The sequence below is a fragment of the Arvicanthis niloticus genome, chromosome 20 (assembly GCF_011762505.2).
Source record: "Arvicanthis niloticus isolate mArvNil1 chromosome 20, mArvNil1.pat.X, whole genome shotgun sequence".
NCBI classification, from domain to species: Eukaryota; Metazoa; Chordata; class Mammalia; order Rodentia; family Muridae; genus Arvicanthis; species Arvicanthis niloticus.
This window is the reverse complement of record NC_047677.1, coordinates 35,966,064-35,984,619: the sequence shown is the minus strand read 5'-3', so window position 1 is coordinate 35,984,619 and position 18,556 is coordinate 35,966,064. Positions and strand designations below refer to the sequence as shown.

At 42.1% G+C, this 18,556-nt stretch overlaps 1 protein-coding gene across 2 annotated transcripts in view; it reads left to right on the top strand.

The window, feature by feature from the left end:
* Bicc1 (BicC family RNA binding protein 1) overlaps window positions 1–18,556 on the top strand; it is a 252,100-nt gene that overhangs the window by 127,027 nt on the left and 106,517 nt on the right. For both annotated transcript variants that reach the window (XM_034524083.2, XM_034524084.2), the window contains exon 3: window positions 9,358–9,427. In XM_034524083.2, coding sequence (XP_034379974.1) covers window positions 9,358–9,427 — 70 coding nt within the window. The remainder of the gene's footprint in view (window positions 1–9,357; window positions 9,428–18,556) is intronic.

Below are 18,556 nucleotides of genomic sequence, written 5' to 3'. Positions count from 1 at the left end.
TTCAGAGAGTCTCTAGAACATGAAAAACGGCAGAATCCCCGTTTATATATGAAAGAAATTCCTTTCATAAAAGTCTTGTTTATTTCATGTATGTGGTTCTTTTGCCTATAGCTATGTCTGGGTGCCATGTGTGTACAGTGCCTGACTAGGCCAGAGGAGGGTATTGAACCCCAGGAACTAAAGTTGCAGGCAGCCACCATGGGAGTGCTGGGAATCGAACCCAGGTCTTCTACATAAGCAGCCAGTGTTCTTATCCAGCAAGCCATCTCTTGAGTTCCTTTAGCTGTCCACAGGGACACTCTCAACAGTCCACACCCAGTGCTTTCGTCTGTTCTTTGCCATCTGATTGGTTTAGCTCTTGCCATCTGGCTTATTGCTATTATATGACCAGCCAGTTCCCCCTCCTGATGACGTATGCCTATAAAACCCCACTATATCTTAAAGTTGAGAGATCTGGGATCATCACGTCTATACTAGGTCTTCTGGGCTTGTGGATTCCACCAACTTTGAACTGAAAGATACTTGTAAAAAATTACATCTGTTCTGAATAGGACAATTCTTGCTTGTCGTCAATCCATAAACAATAGGGGTGTTTACAGTACATTAGGCATAATAAATAACGGATGATTTAATGTGGAAGGTAACTGTGTGTAGATTTTACACAAGTGATGTGTATTTTCATATCAGTCTTGAACGTCCTTGAGCTTGGGTGTCTGTGAGGATTCTGGTGCCCATTCTTCATGGATACTGAGGGATGACCAGCATTTCTGTATTTGTGGAGCTGCTCGACAGAGCCCTAGGTGTAATCATGCCAGACTTACAAGTTTCATGACTGGCCACGGGTTTCTCCGAACATTTTTATTTATGTAGTGATTTGTAACAGACGAGATTGAGGCTCAGTCTATAGCCATGCTTCTGGGAACCTCCCTGTTGGGGACTGGTTCAGTCAGCTAACAAAACGAATGTGTATCCGATCTGTACACCACAGGGGCTGTGCGCTGGCGTTCTGTGTAGATTTGTCCTGTCCTTTGTTCAAAGTTTGGCAACTATAGCCCTGGTCACCTGATGCTAATTTGCTTGCTATTGACAAATCAATTCTTCCCACTCTGCATGTGCGTTGTGTGTTTGGAACTAGGGGTTGGAACTCTTTGTGGTGTGACAATTATCCCCAGCCATCCCTGGGTTACTACACTAACGGAATATTGAGGAACTGTCTGTCAGCCCTCAGTTACTTCGGTGTTGGTGAGGGAAGGGCCTCAGAATTTGAAATTTCTGAATGGCCTGGTCTGTGGTATTCTTCTCCTCCTTCAGCCTCCAAGCCAGGCAGGAAGGACCGCATAGTCTTGTTTTTGTCTCGATGCAGCCTCATACTCTGCCACACAAATTCTGAATCCTGTTTTCCTTAACTGCAGATAGGTTTCAAATATCATATATATTTACGAGGTTATTATATGGAGTACATGCAAGAAGGGGATGTATGACAACTATGAATGCAAGAGACAGTGGTGGCTTTGAAGATCCAGAAGGATGGAAAGGATTTCTTGGTTTAAAATAAAACTAATAGAACCCACTATGTCCCATTATATATACATATGCATGTGCATGTACATATACATGTGTGTATGCATATATATGTATATATATGTGTGTGTATATGTATGTATGAATATATGTATATGTATGTGTATATATGTATGTATATGCATGTATATTGAGTGTATATGTATGAATATATGTATATATGTATCTATGTATATGTCTGTATATATGTATGTATATGTATGTATATATGTGTATATATGCACACATATATATGTATGTATACATATATGTGTAAGTATGCATATATATGTATATATGCACATATGTATGTGTGTACATATATATATGCATATACATTATACACATACATAATGTCCTAGCAAAATAAACATCTTAAGCTTTCAGACAACCCTCCAGAGAGAGTTTACTATACCTTCCTCATCCCTTGCTTGGCTTCCTTCATGGTGGCATGAGTAAAACTAACTCTCACTTCCTATATGACACAACCAAGGAAACACTCAGCCTCCTTCATGAGGGTAGACTGCCTCTCTACTGATACGTGAGCCCTACATGGCAGATGAGCTGCTCTTTCCGAGAAGCAGGCTATAGGTGGTCCCCATCTGGTAGCCATTGGCTGAGTGTTCAATGGATCAGAGGAGAAGTTTCCAGTTAGGGAGTCCAGTGTTCCTTTCCTGGCCAGAGAATGCAGATTTCAAATAACATCAGCGTAAACTTCACTTGCCTTGGGTTGATCTCAGGTGCTGATTACTCTTGCCTAGGAGACTCTGGTGAAGTAAACATGTTAGTAGACTGACTGTTTTGGGTTTGGCATGGATGGGATCCCTTCACCTGTAACATATTATCCTGTAATTGCCGCAAACCTGCAAACCATGTAGTTTTGTGATGCCTCTTCTCTTGTGGCGTACAAATTGGAACTTTGCTGGAGACATGAAATCTACGATGAACATTGCAGACAGGGCTGGGATTGTTTTTGTAGAACATGATGGGATCTCACTTGCTCATTGTGGTTTAACTTTAGCGGTCTATTTTAGGCTGATAAGATTATATAAACAGTTTATTGTAAATCTCTGAAATTAAAAAAAAATGGTGGAAGTTTTCCAAACAGGTGGAAAATTTCCAACGTAAGTGGGTACCATCTCTTCTCATCCAAATCTCTCTTCACCCCCACATAAACTGCAGCCCAACAGAGACATGTAATTTCATATTTATTAAGGATCCTTACAGTATAGAAAAAGGGAACATTAGTCCCTGGGAATGGAATGTTAACCCTTGCACATAAAAATTTGAATATGAGCATTTTTTTTTTATCTGCATCCCTGATACTGTGGACTGGGCCCAAACCCATGGCTGGGCTAGGTCATGGGACCTAGGGAGGAGTTTGGTACTCTTATCTTGCCATTATCCTGCTAAGTGGATGTAGTAATAACCTGCATCTCTCCTCATCAGTCAGAGAACCTATTTATTTATTTATTTATTTATTTATTGCAGTGAATAGTGATTGATACAGAGACCTACAACTTGTTAGCTTTTAGAGAATAAGAGACAGCAGAGTTCACATCTCTACATGGGACTTCTACACCACACACCCTACCCTCAGGACTCATCCATCATTGTGGAAGAGGAGGCAAAAAGGCTGTAAGAGGGAGAAATATCAGGTGTCTGCACTGAAGCAGTATTTGCTGGTCATGGCAGGGCTGTGGTCCACATTAACTCATATAGCAGCTGTGACTGTGTGCAGACGATCTATACACGGTCAAGCCAGGTAGTATCACACTGTCAATGACGGAGGAGCTTACGGAGTCCCATCCCTAGCTGAGGAGCTCTTGGGAATTGCAGGTGGGGAGGGTGGCTCAGTTTCCTGTTTTGTTTTTTTTGTTTTTTTTGTTTTTTTTCAGGGATGCAGCCCCTGAAAGTCTGCCCAAGCTCCCATAGGTGATCCTCCATGCATATGTAGCTAGTACTAAGAAGACTCAGGGTTTAAATAAGAGAGCACATGAACTTGGGAGGGAGGAGGTGATGGGGTAGAGAAGGAATTGGAGGGTTGCCCAAAACACACATGTATATATAAAATTCTCAATAGAAAAGTAAGGGCTGGAGAGATGGCTCAGGGGTTAAGAGCACTACTGACTGCTCTTCTAGAGGTTCCAAGTTCAATTCCCAACATCCACATGGTGGCTCACAACCGTCTGCAACTAGGACCCAATATCCTGTTCTGGTGTGTCTGAAGATAGCTATAGCGTACTCAGATAAATAAAATAAATAAATATTTTTAAAAAATAGAGAAGTAAAATAAAAAGTATACCTATGAATTGGGAAATAAAGGCAGGTAGTTTTCTGTATTTGTAGCATGCTCTTTCCATATTTTAGTTGCTTCCTAGTGAAAGTTGATAGCCTTAGCAACAATATTTTTTTTTTTGCTATAAATATTTGCTATCCGTCAAATCTGATAGTAGCATCATCATTGAATTGTGACTCGGTTTTTCATACTCAGTAAGTCATGAACACAGTAAGTCTAACAGAAACTTAAGAAGTTACCTATTCATCCATAGCCATCCTATGATGTATGTGGCCAGTCAGAAACAGGTTAGACTTGACTGCTGTAGGTGGACTTTCCAAAATCTCTTCTGTTGTTCTAACATAGATTTCTATATGCTATATGGGAGCTAAAATATATTAGAAAAAAATTTTTTAAATCTTCATGGTGTGCCGACCAGGATGTTGCATACTTGTAATCCCTGGAGCCTACAACTTGAGGGGCTGAGGCAGAAGGATGGAGAATTTGAAGCCAGCCTGGGCTACATAGCAAAACATTGTCTCAAAACTATAACCTAAGGAATGATTGAATGTTTACAGAAAATTATTCATAATGTGATGTTTTTTCTTCGAGTTAGGGTTTGAGGAAGATGGAAATAAATATCTTAATATTAATATTCTTAATAATCTTAAGATTTTAAGAACATAGTTCTTAGGGGCTCCAGAGGTGGCTTAGTTGGTAAAGTGCCTGCCACGCAAGTATGAGGACATGAGTTCGAATCCCCAGCATCCAAGTAGAAAGCTGCCTATAGTGACCTACATCTGTAACCTCAGGGCCCAGGGCTGTAGAAAAGAACATTCTTGGACTTTTTTTTTTTTTTTAATTTGTTATATTTATATGATTAGCTGTCTTCAGACATACCAGAAGAGGGCATCAGACCCCATTACAGATGGTTGTGAGCCACCATGTGGTTTCTGGGAATTGAACTCAGGACCTCTGAAAGAGCAGCCCGTACTCTTAACCGCTGAGCCATCTCTCCAGCTCTGCATCCTTGGACTTTATCAGCCAGAAATTCTTCATACATCGGTGAATTCCAGGCTCCATGAGAGATCCTGTCTCAAGAAATAAAGCAGAGGGGCCAGCAAGTTGGCTCAGCAGACACAGGCGCTTGTGGCCAAGACTGATGACCTGAATTCAGTCCCAGGATACAGATGATAGAAGTGAATAGCAAACTCCTAAAGTTGTCATCTGACCTCCAGACACTCACCACGACTTGTCCACCACCCTTCGCATCCTATGTACATGAATAAAGTAAACAAAAACTATGGAGATTGATGGACAACATTTATTGTTGACCTTTGGCCTCCACATGCAAGTGGTATATTCTGTGCATGTGCGCCCAGAGTCTATCTTGAACTCACTTTCAGGTTTTTTTTTTCCCCCCTTTGGTGCAAAGAGCAGTCTTTTTTGTCCAAGGTTTTTGTGGCTTGGCATGCTTCCGTGTTCTGTAGCTTAGCTGACACAATGGTATTTATAGTTTTATTTCCATAAGGAAGCAAGAGGCGTTTTAGGCCATTTCCCAACTTTGAGGTCGCTTTTCACCGGGCTGAGGACATCAGCATCCTCCTGGGAGAGAGGTGGTCAGAATTAGCCACGTAATCCAATTAGTCCTTGGCTGGAAATCGAACATTTTGGACAGAGTATTGACTTACATGTGAACCAAGGTTTCACAGCAGGTCTCTGGGAAGTGGCTTCCTGGTCATAACTAAACAACCTTAGGAAACACAGGAGACCCTCTTAGTAAAGAGAAGTAGGTGCCTCCACCCACTATAAAGCCACAAAATTTTCTTCCTAGTCCCATAATTTTAAAGGATACTTTTTTTTTTTTTTAAATGTTTATAGAAGGTAAAGTGAAGTCAGCAGTTTGTTCTCTGGGCTTTGGCCGTGTGGCACGTAGAAACTGGCACAGCAGAAGTCACAGAAACAAACAACCATAAAAGAAAATGTAGAACCATTTGTTTTATTCTGAAAGTCACTTCAGAAATTGTCTTTTTTTTTCTTCTTCTTCTGAGACTAAGATGGTCATGTTCTTCCTGGGGGCTTCCTATAGTAAATTTCCTTTTCATATCTTCCTGACTTCCCCTTCTCAAGCCCCCACTTTGGTCCATTTTGGAAACCTTTTTGCATAGCTTGCTGCATACACAGCCTCTGAGCTGTTTCTTGTGCTGGAGTCGGCTTCATCTCTGTGGGTCTTCTATGCACTGTGCCTCAGGAAACTACTTCCTGAACCCCTTCACCCTCCGCTCTTCTCCTAGCTTTCCTGATTCCAATTCTATTGGGATACACTGGCCCTGCCATCCTTGAAGAGACTGACGAGTTACCCGATTAACTGATAAGCTCTCAAGGGGAAACTTCTGACTGTGGAGGCAAAATAAGTGGCTCCACCTTGTTGTAGCTTCTTACCCAGTCATCAGTTATCAATACCAAAGTGACAGTCAGTCACAGGAGTCTGAAGGTTTTGGTCTGTGCCACGTCTTCAAGTCTGTTTGGGGCTTATCCATACACACAGATGGCAGGAGACATGATCCTTCCTCATAGCACAAGTCGAGACTCAAAGCCTCTCTTGTGCTGACTGATACTCTTCCACGTGTCCTTATGAGTCTCCCCTATGCACTCCTCCCATGTGAGAGACTGCACCCTTTTTCTGTCTGTACCCTTTCTCTACTAGCTGGTTCCTTTACAGCCATCAGCATCAGTAAATATTTACCAGGTCAGGATTCCATCCATCTTCTCAAGTCCTTGTGACTGCTTCAGCAGTAGATACTACAAATAATTTACGTGGATGGCAAATGAGACTAACTTGCCCCGTATGATATAGTCAAACTTGGCTGAGAATGGTACCTCATTCCAGGTAGGTAACTAGGTAAGGGCATTGTCAGAGGCATTTGCCTAAACATACCCAGTGCTTGCTGTGTGCTCCTTCAAACTGTGAGCTTGTAAACTGGGAAGGTAAGAGAACACTTGCTTGACATCAGGATAAGAGGGAAGACAAGTATAGTAAAGACTCAGGGTGATTCTGACTGGGTGATGGAAGGATGGGAAGAATCCTTGAGCAAGGAGATGATGGCTGGAGGTTGAGTGTGAGAAGGACCCTGGACCGGAACAGCCGGGAAGAGAGACCAGTAGGTTCCCAGGTCCTGAACTAGTGAAGAAGGGAGGGGACATCTACTGAGCAGCTGGAGTAGAGGCAGTTGAAAAGGATAGTATTTTTTATTTATTCATTTTTTTTTTCAAAATGTTTGCTGTGATTCTACTCAGGAATATATGTATGCACAATGCCACATATGGACGTAACAACAGTTAATGGGGGAAAAAAAAGAGGCCATGAATTTTGAAGAGAGCCAGGAGGCATGTATGGGAGGGATAGGAAAGGCAGAAATGATGTAATTATATCATAATTGCAAAACCCAAAAAAAGAAATGGTTTTTAAAAAGACAGAAGGATTTGTTTTTCTGTTAGGTATATAGATGTGCACCTTATGTGTGCAGTACCCATAGAGATCAACAGAGGGCGTCAAATCCCCTACAACCAGAGTTACAGATGGCTGTGTGCTGCCACGTGGGTGCTGGGAACAGAACTCAGGTTCTCAGTAGGAGCAGCAAGTACTCTCAACCACTGAGACAAACTCCCTTTTTAATTTTAATCTTTGAAATACTCCTGTAGAGAGAGAGTTGGGCTTGGTTGCCACACTCTGTAACCCCAGAAATTGAGAGGCTGAGGCATGAAGACTGAAGATTTGAGGCCAGAGTAGGTGAAATCTTGTCTCAAAACAACAAACAAACAAAATAATCCTCCAAAAATCCCAAAACAATCCCCCACAAACCAACCAACCCAAGCCAAAACAACATTGAAACCCAAAACCCATAACATAGAGTTAATCAAATTAATATTGATGTCAACTCAGTTAATTAGCAAAAGTGAGGCAGACAGAGACCAGGTCTTAGAGGGTGAGGGTAAGAGGCTCCCACTTTTCTTCTGGATCATATTAATATATAGACCAAGCAAAGACAGTTAGGAGCGGGGGTGGCTTGGTTGTTGTTTTGTTGCTTTCAAGTAGAAATATGTTTCCAAGAAAAACAGCAGCTGCGCCAAGCGACCAGTAAGCGCTACAAACAAGTCAGCAGCAGCATACAGTGATGTTTGACCTCCGCATCATGGACACAGTGGGGCTCTGGAGCATCTGAGGGCCCACTGGCCCAGTGCACAGCAGGCAACTGTTGTCGGTGCCAGCCAAATGCTGCCACAAATTCCTTGTGCCGGATCCACCAACTTTTCCAGAAAATCAGAGATCTGAATTGGGATGCCGAGTTCTTGGATCTTCACATGTTGGTCCAACCCCTAATACCCCCGCCCCACCAGCAGCAGACAGAACCCACGGATAGGCTGCCAGCTTGAGACAGTTTGCTGAGAACTTGAATGAATTGGCTGAGAACTTGAATTTGCTTGAATGAAGGAGACCTGTGTTAACTCTGAATCCATATTAGTAAATCAGTCTCATCTTGCTCTGCCTGGTCTTTCTGTGTAGGGGTGGGGGTGTCTTGCTCTGAGTGATTCTTTACTGTCGGTTTGCTTGGTGTTAGTTTGTTGTGTTTTCTCTTCTGGTTAGTTTGCTGCAGAGTTAGTGTTCTGTTCATGTTACAAAGTGAACAGTCTTGTGGAATTGGCAAAGAAGGAAGGCTGTTTTGTCTCAGAGACTCTGATTCCTTTCGGATTACTTGTTGGCTTCGCTTGTGCTGTCGTCTGTGACTTCTGCCTCGTCATCACCACCTCCACTTTCAATGTCTGTTGCCTGTCCTCCCCCATGCTATGTGCTAGGCTCCCTTTGGTTCCATTCCTTCTGCTGGTATTATCTGCCTATATGAGTGGGTGGAGCTATAGTGTAAACACTATCTTGGCCCACAGGAAGGATGACGGGAAATGGAATGTTATGAAGGGATGCTGTGTTTAGAAGCATTTCATCAGTTTTAATGAAATACAAATGTGGAGAGAAAGAGCGTGAGAGGGAGAAAGGGAGAGAGGGAGAGCGATATGTGTTTCATTTTGGGGGATGGGAGGAAATCTTCATTTAGTATGGCTTAACTCGTAGTTTTGTATTACAAGAATCATGTCAGGTATATAGATGATGGTTTTGGGTGAATTTTATTCAGCACAAGCGTCTCTGATGGTCCTGGTAACAAGCTGGGTTAATTACTTGTCCATGTACTTTTAGGTCTTGTTTCTGTTAAAATTCTGGAATCAGGGAGAGGACAGCACAGACTTGGATCCTCTCAATAGATTGAGGGCTTAGGAAAACACATCCCCTCTTCTCCCTCGAGCTTTTAAAAAGATGTTTGCATTGTTTTAAGCTGAGGTCATCTTGTTGTATCAACACAAAGCTAGAGACATGAAAATAAGAAATTTTTTTTTGTATGTGTGAAAATCTTATCTGTAAATACAAGTTCTTAATTGAGTCAATATTTTTCTCTTGATTCCTGACTCAGATCATGGAGGAGACGAACACGCAGATTGCATGGCCATCCAAACTGAAGATCGGGGCCAAGTCCAAGAAAGGTAAATTTGGGAGAGGGAGTAGGTAGGTTTGGAAAATGAGCTTCCAGAATGGCTGGAGAAATAAGCCTTGGTTCTGTGCACCTTTGTCCCCAAGTGCTTGGGAAATAGCCATATTTGGGGATGATTTTCATGATTAAAATAAATAAGTGGCTCTGGGGCAGCAGAAAAAGTTTCAAAAAATAGTATTACAATAAAAATGTTACTGTAACAGTCTTCACAGTCACCTGTGATCTGAAGGATGTCTGTCAGATCAACAGCCGTGAGGAGTGGCTTAGTCCCTGTTTCCCTTGATAGACTTTAAGGCGCTTTGTTTTGTTTTGTTTTTTGGTTGTTGTTGTTGGTTTTTTATTTTGGGGTTTTTTTTGTTGTTCCTTTGTTTTTTTTTTTTTTCTTTTTTTTTTTTTTTGTTTAATTTTTGTTTTGTCATGGCCTAGATTTAAGAGCTGTCGAATGAGACATAGACTTCCTCCTTTCTCAAGTGAATCTTTTCCATCTACCTGACAGTATTAGAAAAACTGCATTTTAGATCAAACATTTCCCTGCCTTATGCAAAGAACTGTCTACCCATAGATGGTCAGAGATGGGAGGGAACACTGACTTAATTGGTTTTTTTCTGGGATTGTATGGTATTCTCAAATGTGACTTTCAAGTATACATTTTAAGAATATATATTATATATACTTATATATTATTACTTATTATTAATATTTATTTATATTATATATTTATATAAATATAAATATATGAATATAATATAAATACATAGGAATATAATATAAACACATAGGAATATACTATATAGTATATGTATATAGTATATGTATATATGTATATATTTTCAAGTATATTATATTTCAGCAATCCTGCTGTGCATATGTTATGAAGAATACAAAAGTCTATAGCCATCCGAGGAGTAATACAAATGCCACCAAACAGTTTGACATATACTATTCCTGCAAGCTGAGCCATGTCCTGTGGTCTGTCCTTTGTCCCTTTGTTGTCTTGCTGCTGTTGAGTTTGTTTTCCTGCTCCGTTTTCTGCTACCGTAATTCTAAATGATATTTTAACGCGGCACAGGGTCTCAGTTTCCCATTTTAGTCTTGATTTCCTTCAGTCTCCCTTTGTGAACTTCCCGTCTTGCACCATAGAAGTAATATTACAGAGTGTTTGGTGTGTCAGTGTGTGTGCGCGTGTGTCTGTGTCTGAGTGTTTTCAACTAGACAAGGCATGCCTGTAGAAACTTCAGTCTTATTCCTTTTTACTTAGCACATGGTGACAAGGAATTGGGACCTCTAGTTTTAATGTGTCGAAATCAGACAGGTTTAGGTTTCATGTGTGGTTCCAAGTCTTTGTGTGAGGCGTGTATGTGCTTGCCGCTAAATAAGACACTCCTAATTAACTGAGTCCTCTTGTCACGTGTCTGGCTGTCTTGTCCTTGCTGTGCAATAGAAGAAACCAGTGGGTCACCGGTCTTCTGTTTATTTGACTGTTAAAAAAAAAAAAAATCCCCGTTTGACTAAGTGGGTAAATTGAAATTTAAGCATAACCCAGGGCCCCATTCCCTGTTGTTGGGTGTTTTTACTTAAGAAATGAAATTAACTGCATTTCTGGATTAATAAGAATGAAATTTATCCAGTCCCCAATGGAAACCCTGAAGAAGTATGAATGTTAGGGCCGTTTGGGATGGCTTCAGATGTTTTGTTCTTGTAGCCATGCTGATCTTTCCTCCCTCATTCTCATGAGAAAACATTGATCAATTTTGTTATTGGTATTATTATTGTTGTTGTTGAAAATGTGGTTTGGGCTTTGGAGAGTTAGGGACTGTGGGGATGAGCAGGATCATGCCATGGTTTCGGAATGGCTTCCGTCACTGACACCCTTGGCTCTTTGGGGTGCCCAGCTGTGCGCACATCCTGATGATGTATGGCGCTTCGCAGGTGCCGACAACTTCAGCAGGGCCTCCAAGAGTATTTGGGTCAATTTTCATCTGGCTGATGTTAACCTCTGGATTTTTGCTTAGGAATTGGCCCCTGCAGGCTCAGGTCTAACCCACTTCATTTTACTTTTCGTTATTTATGAAGTACTCTGATTGTACATGGTGCCACACAAGGAGAGGAACATGCCAGAAGAGATCAAGGAAGAGAGAAAGAGTCGAAGGTGCGCCTCAGAGGGATTTACTGTTCCGTTGGCTCGATTGCTGTTATTATTTGCCAATGGATGGATCCTTTCTTGGCCTAGTATCCTACCAACCCCCTTCTTGATACAGAATGGAATATACGTATACATTCCTGTTCTTTTAGAATAGTTTCATTTTGAGATGAAGTTCCAATATATTCTGTAGCTTATAAAATCAAACAGCAGGAGGGGTTTGGGAAGGTAATTATTTGCTCATCTGATGGGCTGCTGCCTTCTGGTCCTGTGTGGTGTAAGAGAGAGAGGAGGGGAGGTGGTTCCTTTTTAAGCCTTCCTTCATTCCCAGCCCTCGTTATGAAAGAGACTAAAGTACGCATGTGTGTTCCTGGGCCTGTGCCATGTACTAAATGATTTATTAAATATAAACCCCATGGTGGTGTGAAGGTCAGGGATGTGGAGATACCCCGGACTGTGCTGAGGGACGACCCCACTACGGGTTTGTTTCATATGCTTTTCCAGTGCCCTGCCTGAATATTTGAGTCCACACAAACATTTTTTTTTTCATGGCCTCCTTCATTTTACCGGAATCCAGTTTTGTGTTTTCCAAATTTAGCTCCCAGTAGCTCTCTTCAAACTTTATCTATTAAATCCTCTTGCTTGCTTTATAAGAAGGGCTTCCCTTCCCGGGTGCCTCTGCAGCCACCTTGGCAGAGGCGCTGGTGGTTACTGCCTGGCACATGGGCAGCAAGCCAGAGCCTGAGTTTGCTTCAGTTAGAAAATTTAGATTCTTCTCTAGAAAGTTCTCAATAGTTCTCAGGTGGTGATCCAGGCAGAGGTGGGCTGGAGATTTGTATATTTGAGAAGTTCCTATGGTGGTTGTTAAAGGGTCAGACAGAGTTTGGGAAATGAAAACTCACCACCTCAGAGAGAAGTATGATTGGTCACTAAGATGACGTGGGGTCAGGTGTAGTGGTAGGGGCAGCCACAGCTGATGACCAGAGAAGCCCATCCTCAACCACCACAATGCTGTCTGTCCTGGCATGCTCAGAGCCACACTACTGGAGAAGATACTTCCATCATCTTTGTGGTCACAAGACATTTGCAGTGAAGACAACCCAGTGCTCTCTGCATGTTTCATGCGGCTCTGAGCAAAAGAACATCTGGTGTTTTGTCTTCTCCTCCTCCCCCCCCCCCCCCCCCCCCGCTCACGTCTTCTGATTCTTCTTCCTCCTCCTTCTTTCTTTCCCCTCTGAGCAAAGCCTTGGTAGAACAGAGTAGGAAGTATATCAGCAGAGCTATTTTCTGCATGGAATTTTGTAGAAGTACACATAGACAGGCAGACACACTCTGTGCCCTTGTGTGTGTTTGTGTGTGTGTTTCCCTGCATGCACATTCTGTGTGCACTTGTGTGCACTCACATGCATGCACTCCTGTAGACTGAGGAATAAAGAATTTTTATAACTATTCCCCAGAGTGCTTGGGTTATTGGAAGGCAGAAGGTTCATTTAAGACAGAAGGAATTGAGAACTTAAGATTCCGGCAACAGGCATTTGAATCTGTGGCTCCAAAATTCTCTTCAGGGGAGTCACAACTAAGACAAATAAATACTTCATGTTTCTCCTCTCCTCTATGAATTTATTTTGTGTGGGAAAATATAAAACTGGAGCCCTTGAAGCCGAAGAGTTTACATAGAAAGAAGCTTGAGGTCTGTGCTAGCGAAACCAGCATTTAAGGATTAAAGTGTTTAAAACTGTAAAGTTTTACTAACCTGGAATAACTTCAGGCAGTCTTTTCAGTCTCCGAGTATGCTTTTCTGAGCTATGGCCTATTTTAAGTTAAAGGAAACTTCATTAAAATATGAATAGCATTTTGAACAAGTTTGCTTTTCCAAATGGAATTCCGACTAGAGCTGCCCTAACACAGAGATAAAAGCAGTTAGTAATGAGAACTTATCTCCCAGGGATGGCCGTCCTGCATACTCAGATTGGATGGGTCTGTCTCTTAAATTAGGTAAATATTTTTCTTACAGACTTCTCTTTGCTTTTAATGGGTCCATCAATCTCTTCGTAGACTGGTGAAGGTAAATGGGGGTCAATATTAAAGTTTTTTGGCGTCTAATTCCAAGTGACTGGGGTCCGCATTGATGGAACTTCATTCCAGAGTTAGACAAAGTGACAGTCTCCCCAGGGGTCCCTTCAGTGACAGTTTATGATTGGATGCCCCACAGGACCAGCAAGGACACCGGGCATTCTCTGGATTGCTGGGTCCATGTTCTGGCTTGGAAATGAATAGCATCCCTGTCAGTTCTTCTCTTCCTCCTCCTAATAGCTCTTCTCTTTCTCCTAAAAGAAACAAGAGCATCACCAACATTTCCATGAGATTTTATTATTTTTGGTTGCATCCGCGTGGGTATCTGACAGGTCTTCTTTACATGAGGAAAAGCCACACACTTGTTACTGTTTCCTGGAGAAAGTGTCTTCAGGGATGTACATGGCTGGCTAGCTAACGCTACAGTGTTCAGAAGAAAGAGAAACATGGTCCCACATGGGGGACCGAAGTATTCCCATCAGTGAGTATGTAACCTGCTCATATGTCAAAAAGTTGTAGCTTTGCCGGGATAAATTAGGAAAGATTGCGAGGACACTGTTTGATGAAACTTTTCACCCCATCTGTCACTGGGTGTATGCACGTGTTTATTATTAGATTATAATGTTGTGTGTGTGACAAGGTGTAGCCGCCCGCGGCCACAAGTCAACTGGGTCCACCTGAAAGGGGGGCTGGGAATGAAAGGGGCTGGAGGGCGAGAAGAGATGAGGCCAAGACAAAGTTCTCTGATCAAGGCCCCAAGCTTTAATGTTTAGCTCTCAATTTAAAGGGGAAGACCCAACCCACAACCCCTCCTGGTTCCAGATGGGTGGGATAGTCCATAGTCCATTCCAGGTCACGGCCGGAGATGCCTCAAGGCAAGCCCAGGGGCAGTTCTGCTGTGTTCCGGGAAACCAAGGTGGGTAACTCCACCTAGATCCCGTCACTTGACCTTGTTGTGGTAACCAAGGTCTCTTCAGGCTTGCTCATGGTGGGGGGGAAGGTACAGTTTCCCCCGTTTTAGTTAACTTAAAAAGAAAAGAGAGAGGTGAAACAGGAATAGGGTCGTCGTCGTGATATCTGGCTACTTCCTGCTGACATTGGGGGCGACGTATCTCTAGGGGGAACCTAGAAGAATGAGTATGGGGGATATAGGAGAGTCGGCTGTGTCCTGCTGTCCAGGGTTTATGGAGCCCATCTGAGGATAGGTCAGGAGGAACAGGTCCAGTAGAAGCAGCTGTGTGAGGTACACGATTTCGTCCCATCTGAGGTACCGAGTAGCCGGGCTTGTTGGGAGAGATCTTTGTGTGAAGGCAACTTATCTGCTTGAGACACAAGGTTCAAACGTTAACAGCAATATGATTATCCAAGCCCAGTAGGAAATAAGGTTGAAAATGGAACTGTTTTAGTATCTCATCCAACTGCTTGTTGACAGGGATCAGATACAAAGTCTATGACTACTCAGGCTGGTAGATTTCAACAAAAGCTGTCTGTTTACAATAATTTATAGCCCTCTGTTTCAGTGTTTTTCCATGGAGACCTAAGACTTTGAGCGGGCAAATAAGCCAGGCCTATTGCTGAATTTTAGGCTTATAGCTGATTTTAGGCCTTCAGAGTTAAGCAGGGCTGTCCCTGAAGTCTCCTCTCTTTTCCAAGTAAAGAAGGACCGTGGCAATTCTAATCTTACCCAGGCGGGGATAGAGGCCTGACCTCCAATAATTAAAGGGAACCTTGTAATAGCTCCAGTCCTCCTGTCGTTGTCCAGTAAGGCCTGAAGGTCATACCCGTCCTGATGTCTTTTTCCTGGAGAGGGGATACTTTTGACATCAACCCCTATGCAGTCAGGCTTGTCCCTCAGGGAACCCAGAAACATATTTTTAACTTTTATTTATATTCCCCTGCAGTGCTTAGCCTCGCAGCCTTAGCAAGAATTCAGATTGCCAGACAGAGGGGTTCTGGGTGGCCCCTCTCTGCTTGGTCTAGGGGCGGAAGTCCCCTCTTTTAGGTTGGGTGGAGATGAGACTTGGGAACACCCTGGATAGAGTAACAACCTTATCTAGAGTCTTGGGTCCTCCATGGCTAACACTGACTAGATTTGTTATCAGATTCTTCATTATCAGAATCATAATTATTAAGCTCAAGATCTGCGTCTACTTGATGGACCAATCTTTCAGGCAGCCATCGGGCTCTATTTTCTTTTTCTGAAAAAATACAGACTGATCCACGACCCCAAATTAAGACAGGGTCAGGACCATTCCAAGAATTAGTTAGGGGGTCTCTCCATTTGACCCTGGCAAATGACCTGGAAGTGACTGGATGCCAGTGGCGATCTGCCGCAGACTGACCTTTAACATCAGTTTGCAGAAAATTTAAAACAAATAACACAAAAGCAAGATGTGCTTTTGGTGACCTTGGAGGGTATAACTCTCCCCCTTTAGTTTTAATAAGCCAATTTTTTAGAGTGCGATGTGCACGTTCAACAATTCCCTGTCCCATTGGGTTATAAGGAATTCCAGTTTTATGTTCAATACCAAATTCTTTACAAAAGATGTAAAGTTGTTACCAGTATAAGCTGGCCCATTGTCTGTTTTGAGAACTTTAGGCAATCCCATAGAATTAAAGGCTTGTAGGCAATGATCAATTACATTTCTAGAGGCTTCTCCTGTATGTAGAGAAGCAAAAAGGAATCCTGAGCAAGTGTCAATACAGACATGTATATATTTCAATTTTCCAAATTCTGAATAATGGGTTACATCCATTTGCCAAATATGATTGGGCTTAAGGCCTCTTGGATTAACGCCTAAATGGGGAGCCGGGGATAAGGTAAGACAGTTAGGACACTGTTTTACAATCATTCTAGCTTGCTCCTTAGTGATCTTATGTCTGAGCCTTAAAGTGTGACTAGAGAGATGAAACTTTTCATGATCTCGCTTAGCCAGAGCAACAGGATCCAAAATTAATGCTTCTCCTGTTAAAGCTCTGTCAACACAATCATTGCCAGCAGCTAAAGGTCCAGGAAGACCAGAATGAGCTCTTATATGGCCAATATAAAAGGGATTTTTTTCTGGTAGTCGAGAAAACAAAGATCCGGCTCGAGTATTGAACTGCAATACTCCACAAGTTTCTAACAAAGGGACAGACTGAGCTACATATAGGCTATCTGTAAAGAGGTTAAAAGCATCACTTACCGACTGAAAAATATTTAGAACTGCTGTCAGTTCTGCTAGTTGAGCAGAGAGTCCAGGCATCTCTATGACTACCTGTTGATTATTTAAAAGATACCCTGCTCGTCCTTTAGAGGATCCATCAGTAAATATTAAAAGAGCATTATGTAAAGGGTGCAAAGAAGTCATGTTAGGAAATATAACCTCATGTACATTTAAAAACTGTATCAATTTATCTGGAGGATAATGATTGTCTATAATGCCATTAAATCCTATTTGAGCAAGCAACCAATCTGTACTATGTTGCTTTAACCAAATATTTTGATCTGCACTAAAAGGCTGAATAATGGTGTCTGGCTCTTTGCCAAAATAAGTCACTGCCTGTTTCCTTCCAAGTACAATCATATGGGCTACTGCCTCATAATACAGTAGGATGTTACGTTTAGGGGATATCTTTGAATGTATCCACATGAGGGGAGCCTTTTGCCACAACAATCCTGTAGGTGTGCAAGTTGTATTAAAAATTAACAAATGTAAAGGTGAGGAATAATCTATGTAAGTAACAAATTGTTCCTCAATGGCTCTTTCTACTTGTTGTAAGGCCAACAATCCTTCTGGGTTTAAGGATCGAGGGGAGGTAGGATCAGCATTCCCCTTGAGAATATCAAATAAAGGTTTCAATTCTCCTGTTGTAAGCTTTAAGTAGGGACGAAGCCAATTGATATCACCTAACAGCTTTTGAAAATCATTTAGAGTTTTTAGACAGTCCCTGCGGATGATTATCTTCTGGGGACAAATGGCTTGATTAGTAAGCCTAAAGCCTAAATAATCATAAGGCTCCTGAGTTTGTACCTTTTCAGGAGCTATTTGTAAACCTTTATCAGCTAATGCTTGCTGTAAATCTCTATAGCATAGAAGCAACTCCTGGGGATCTTTCCCACCTAAAAGAATGTCATCTGTGTAATGGCTGATGTACATCATTGGCCATTGCCGTCTTACAGGCTCAATGGCTTGTGCCACAAATTTTGACATAATGTAGGGCTATTAGCCATGCCCTGAGGAAGAACTACCCATTGATACCTTTTCATCGGCTCCTTGAAATTAACAGAAGGAACACTGAAAGCAAATCTCTTGCAATCCCGAGGATGCAAGGGAATAGTGAAAAAACAATCTTTCAAATCTACTATTATTTTATGAAACCCTTTGGGAATGGCCACTGGAGATGGCAGCCCAGATTGTAGAGCTCCCATAGGTACCATGGTTTCATTAACCTTTCTTAGATCTTGCAACAATTGCCATTTCCCAGATTTTTTCTTGATAACAAATATTGGAGTGTTCCAAGGTGACTGAGATTCTACTATATGCCCTGCCTCTAATTGCTCCTGCACAAGCAATGAAGCAGCTTCTACTTTTTCTTTAGACAATGACCACTGATCAACCCACACTGGGACGTTATTAAGCCATTGAATTTTATCTGCATGGGATGCAGGCAAGACAGTGGCCATTATGGAAAATACCCTAAGCCTCTAGAGTTAGTATGAGGCTCGGACGCTTTAAAAGTTTTAATACCTTGCCCTTCTCTTCCTAGTCCTTGGCCAGGCAAAAATCCTTGTCTTAGCATTTGTTTAGTCACTATTTCATTAGGGCTGCACATCATAAGACCCATCTGTGACAAAAGATCTCTTCCCCAGAGGGTGACAGGCAAATTCGGCATCACGTAGGGCTGAATTTGTCCTGAATTGCCCTC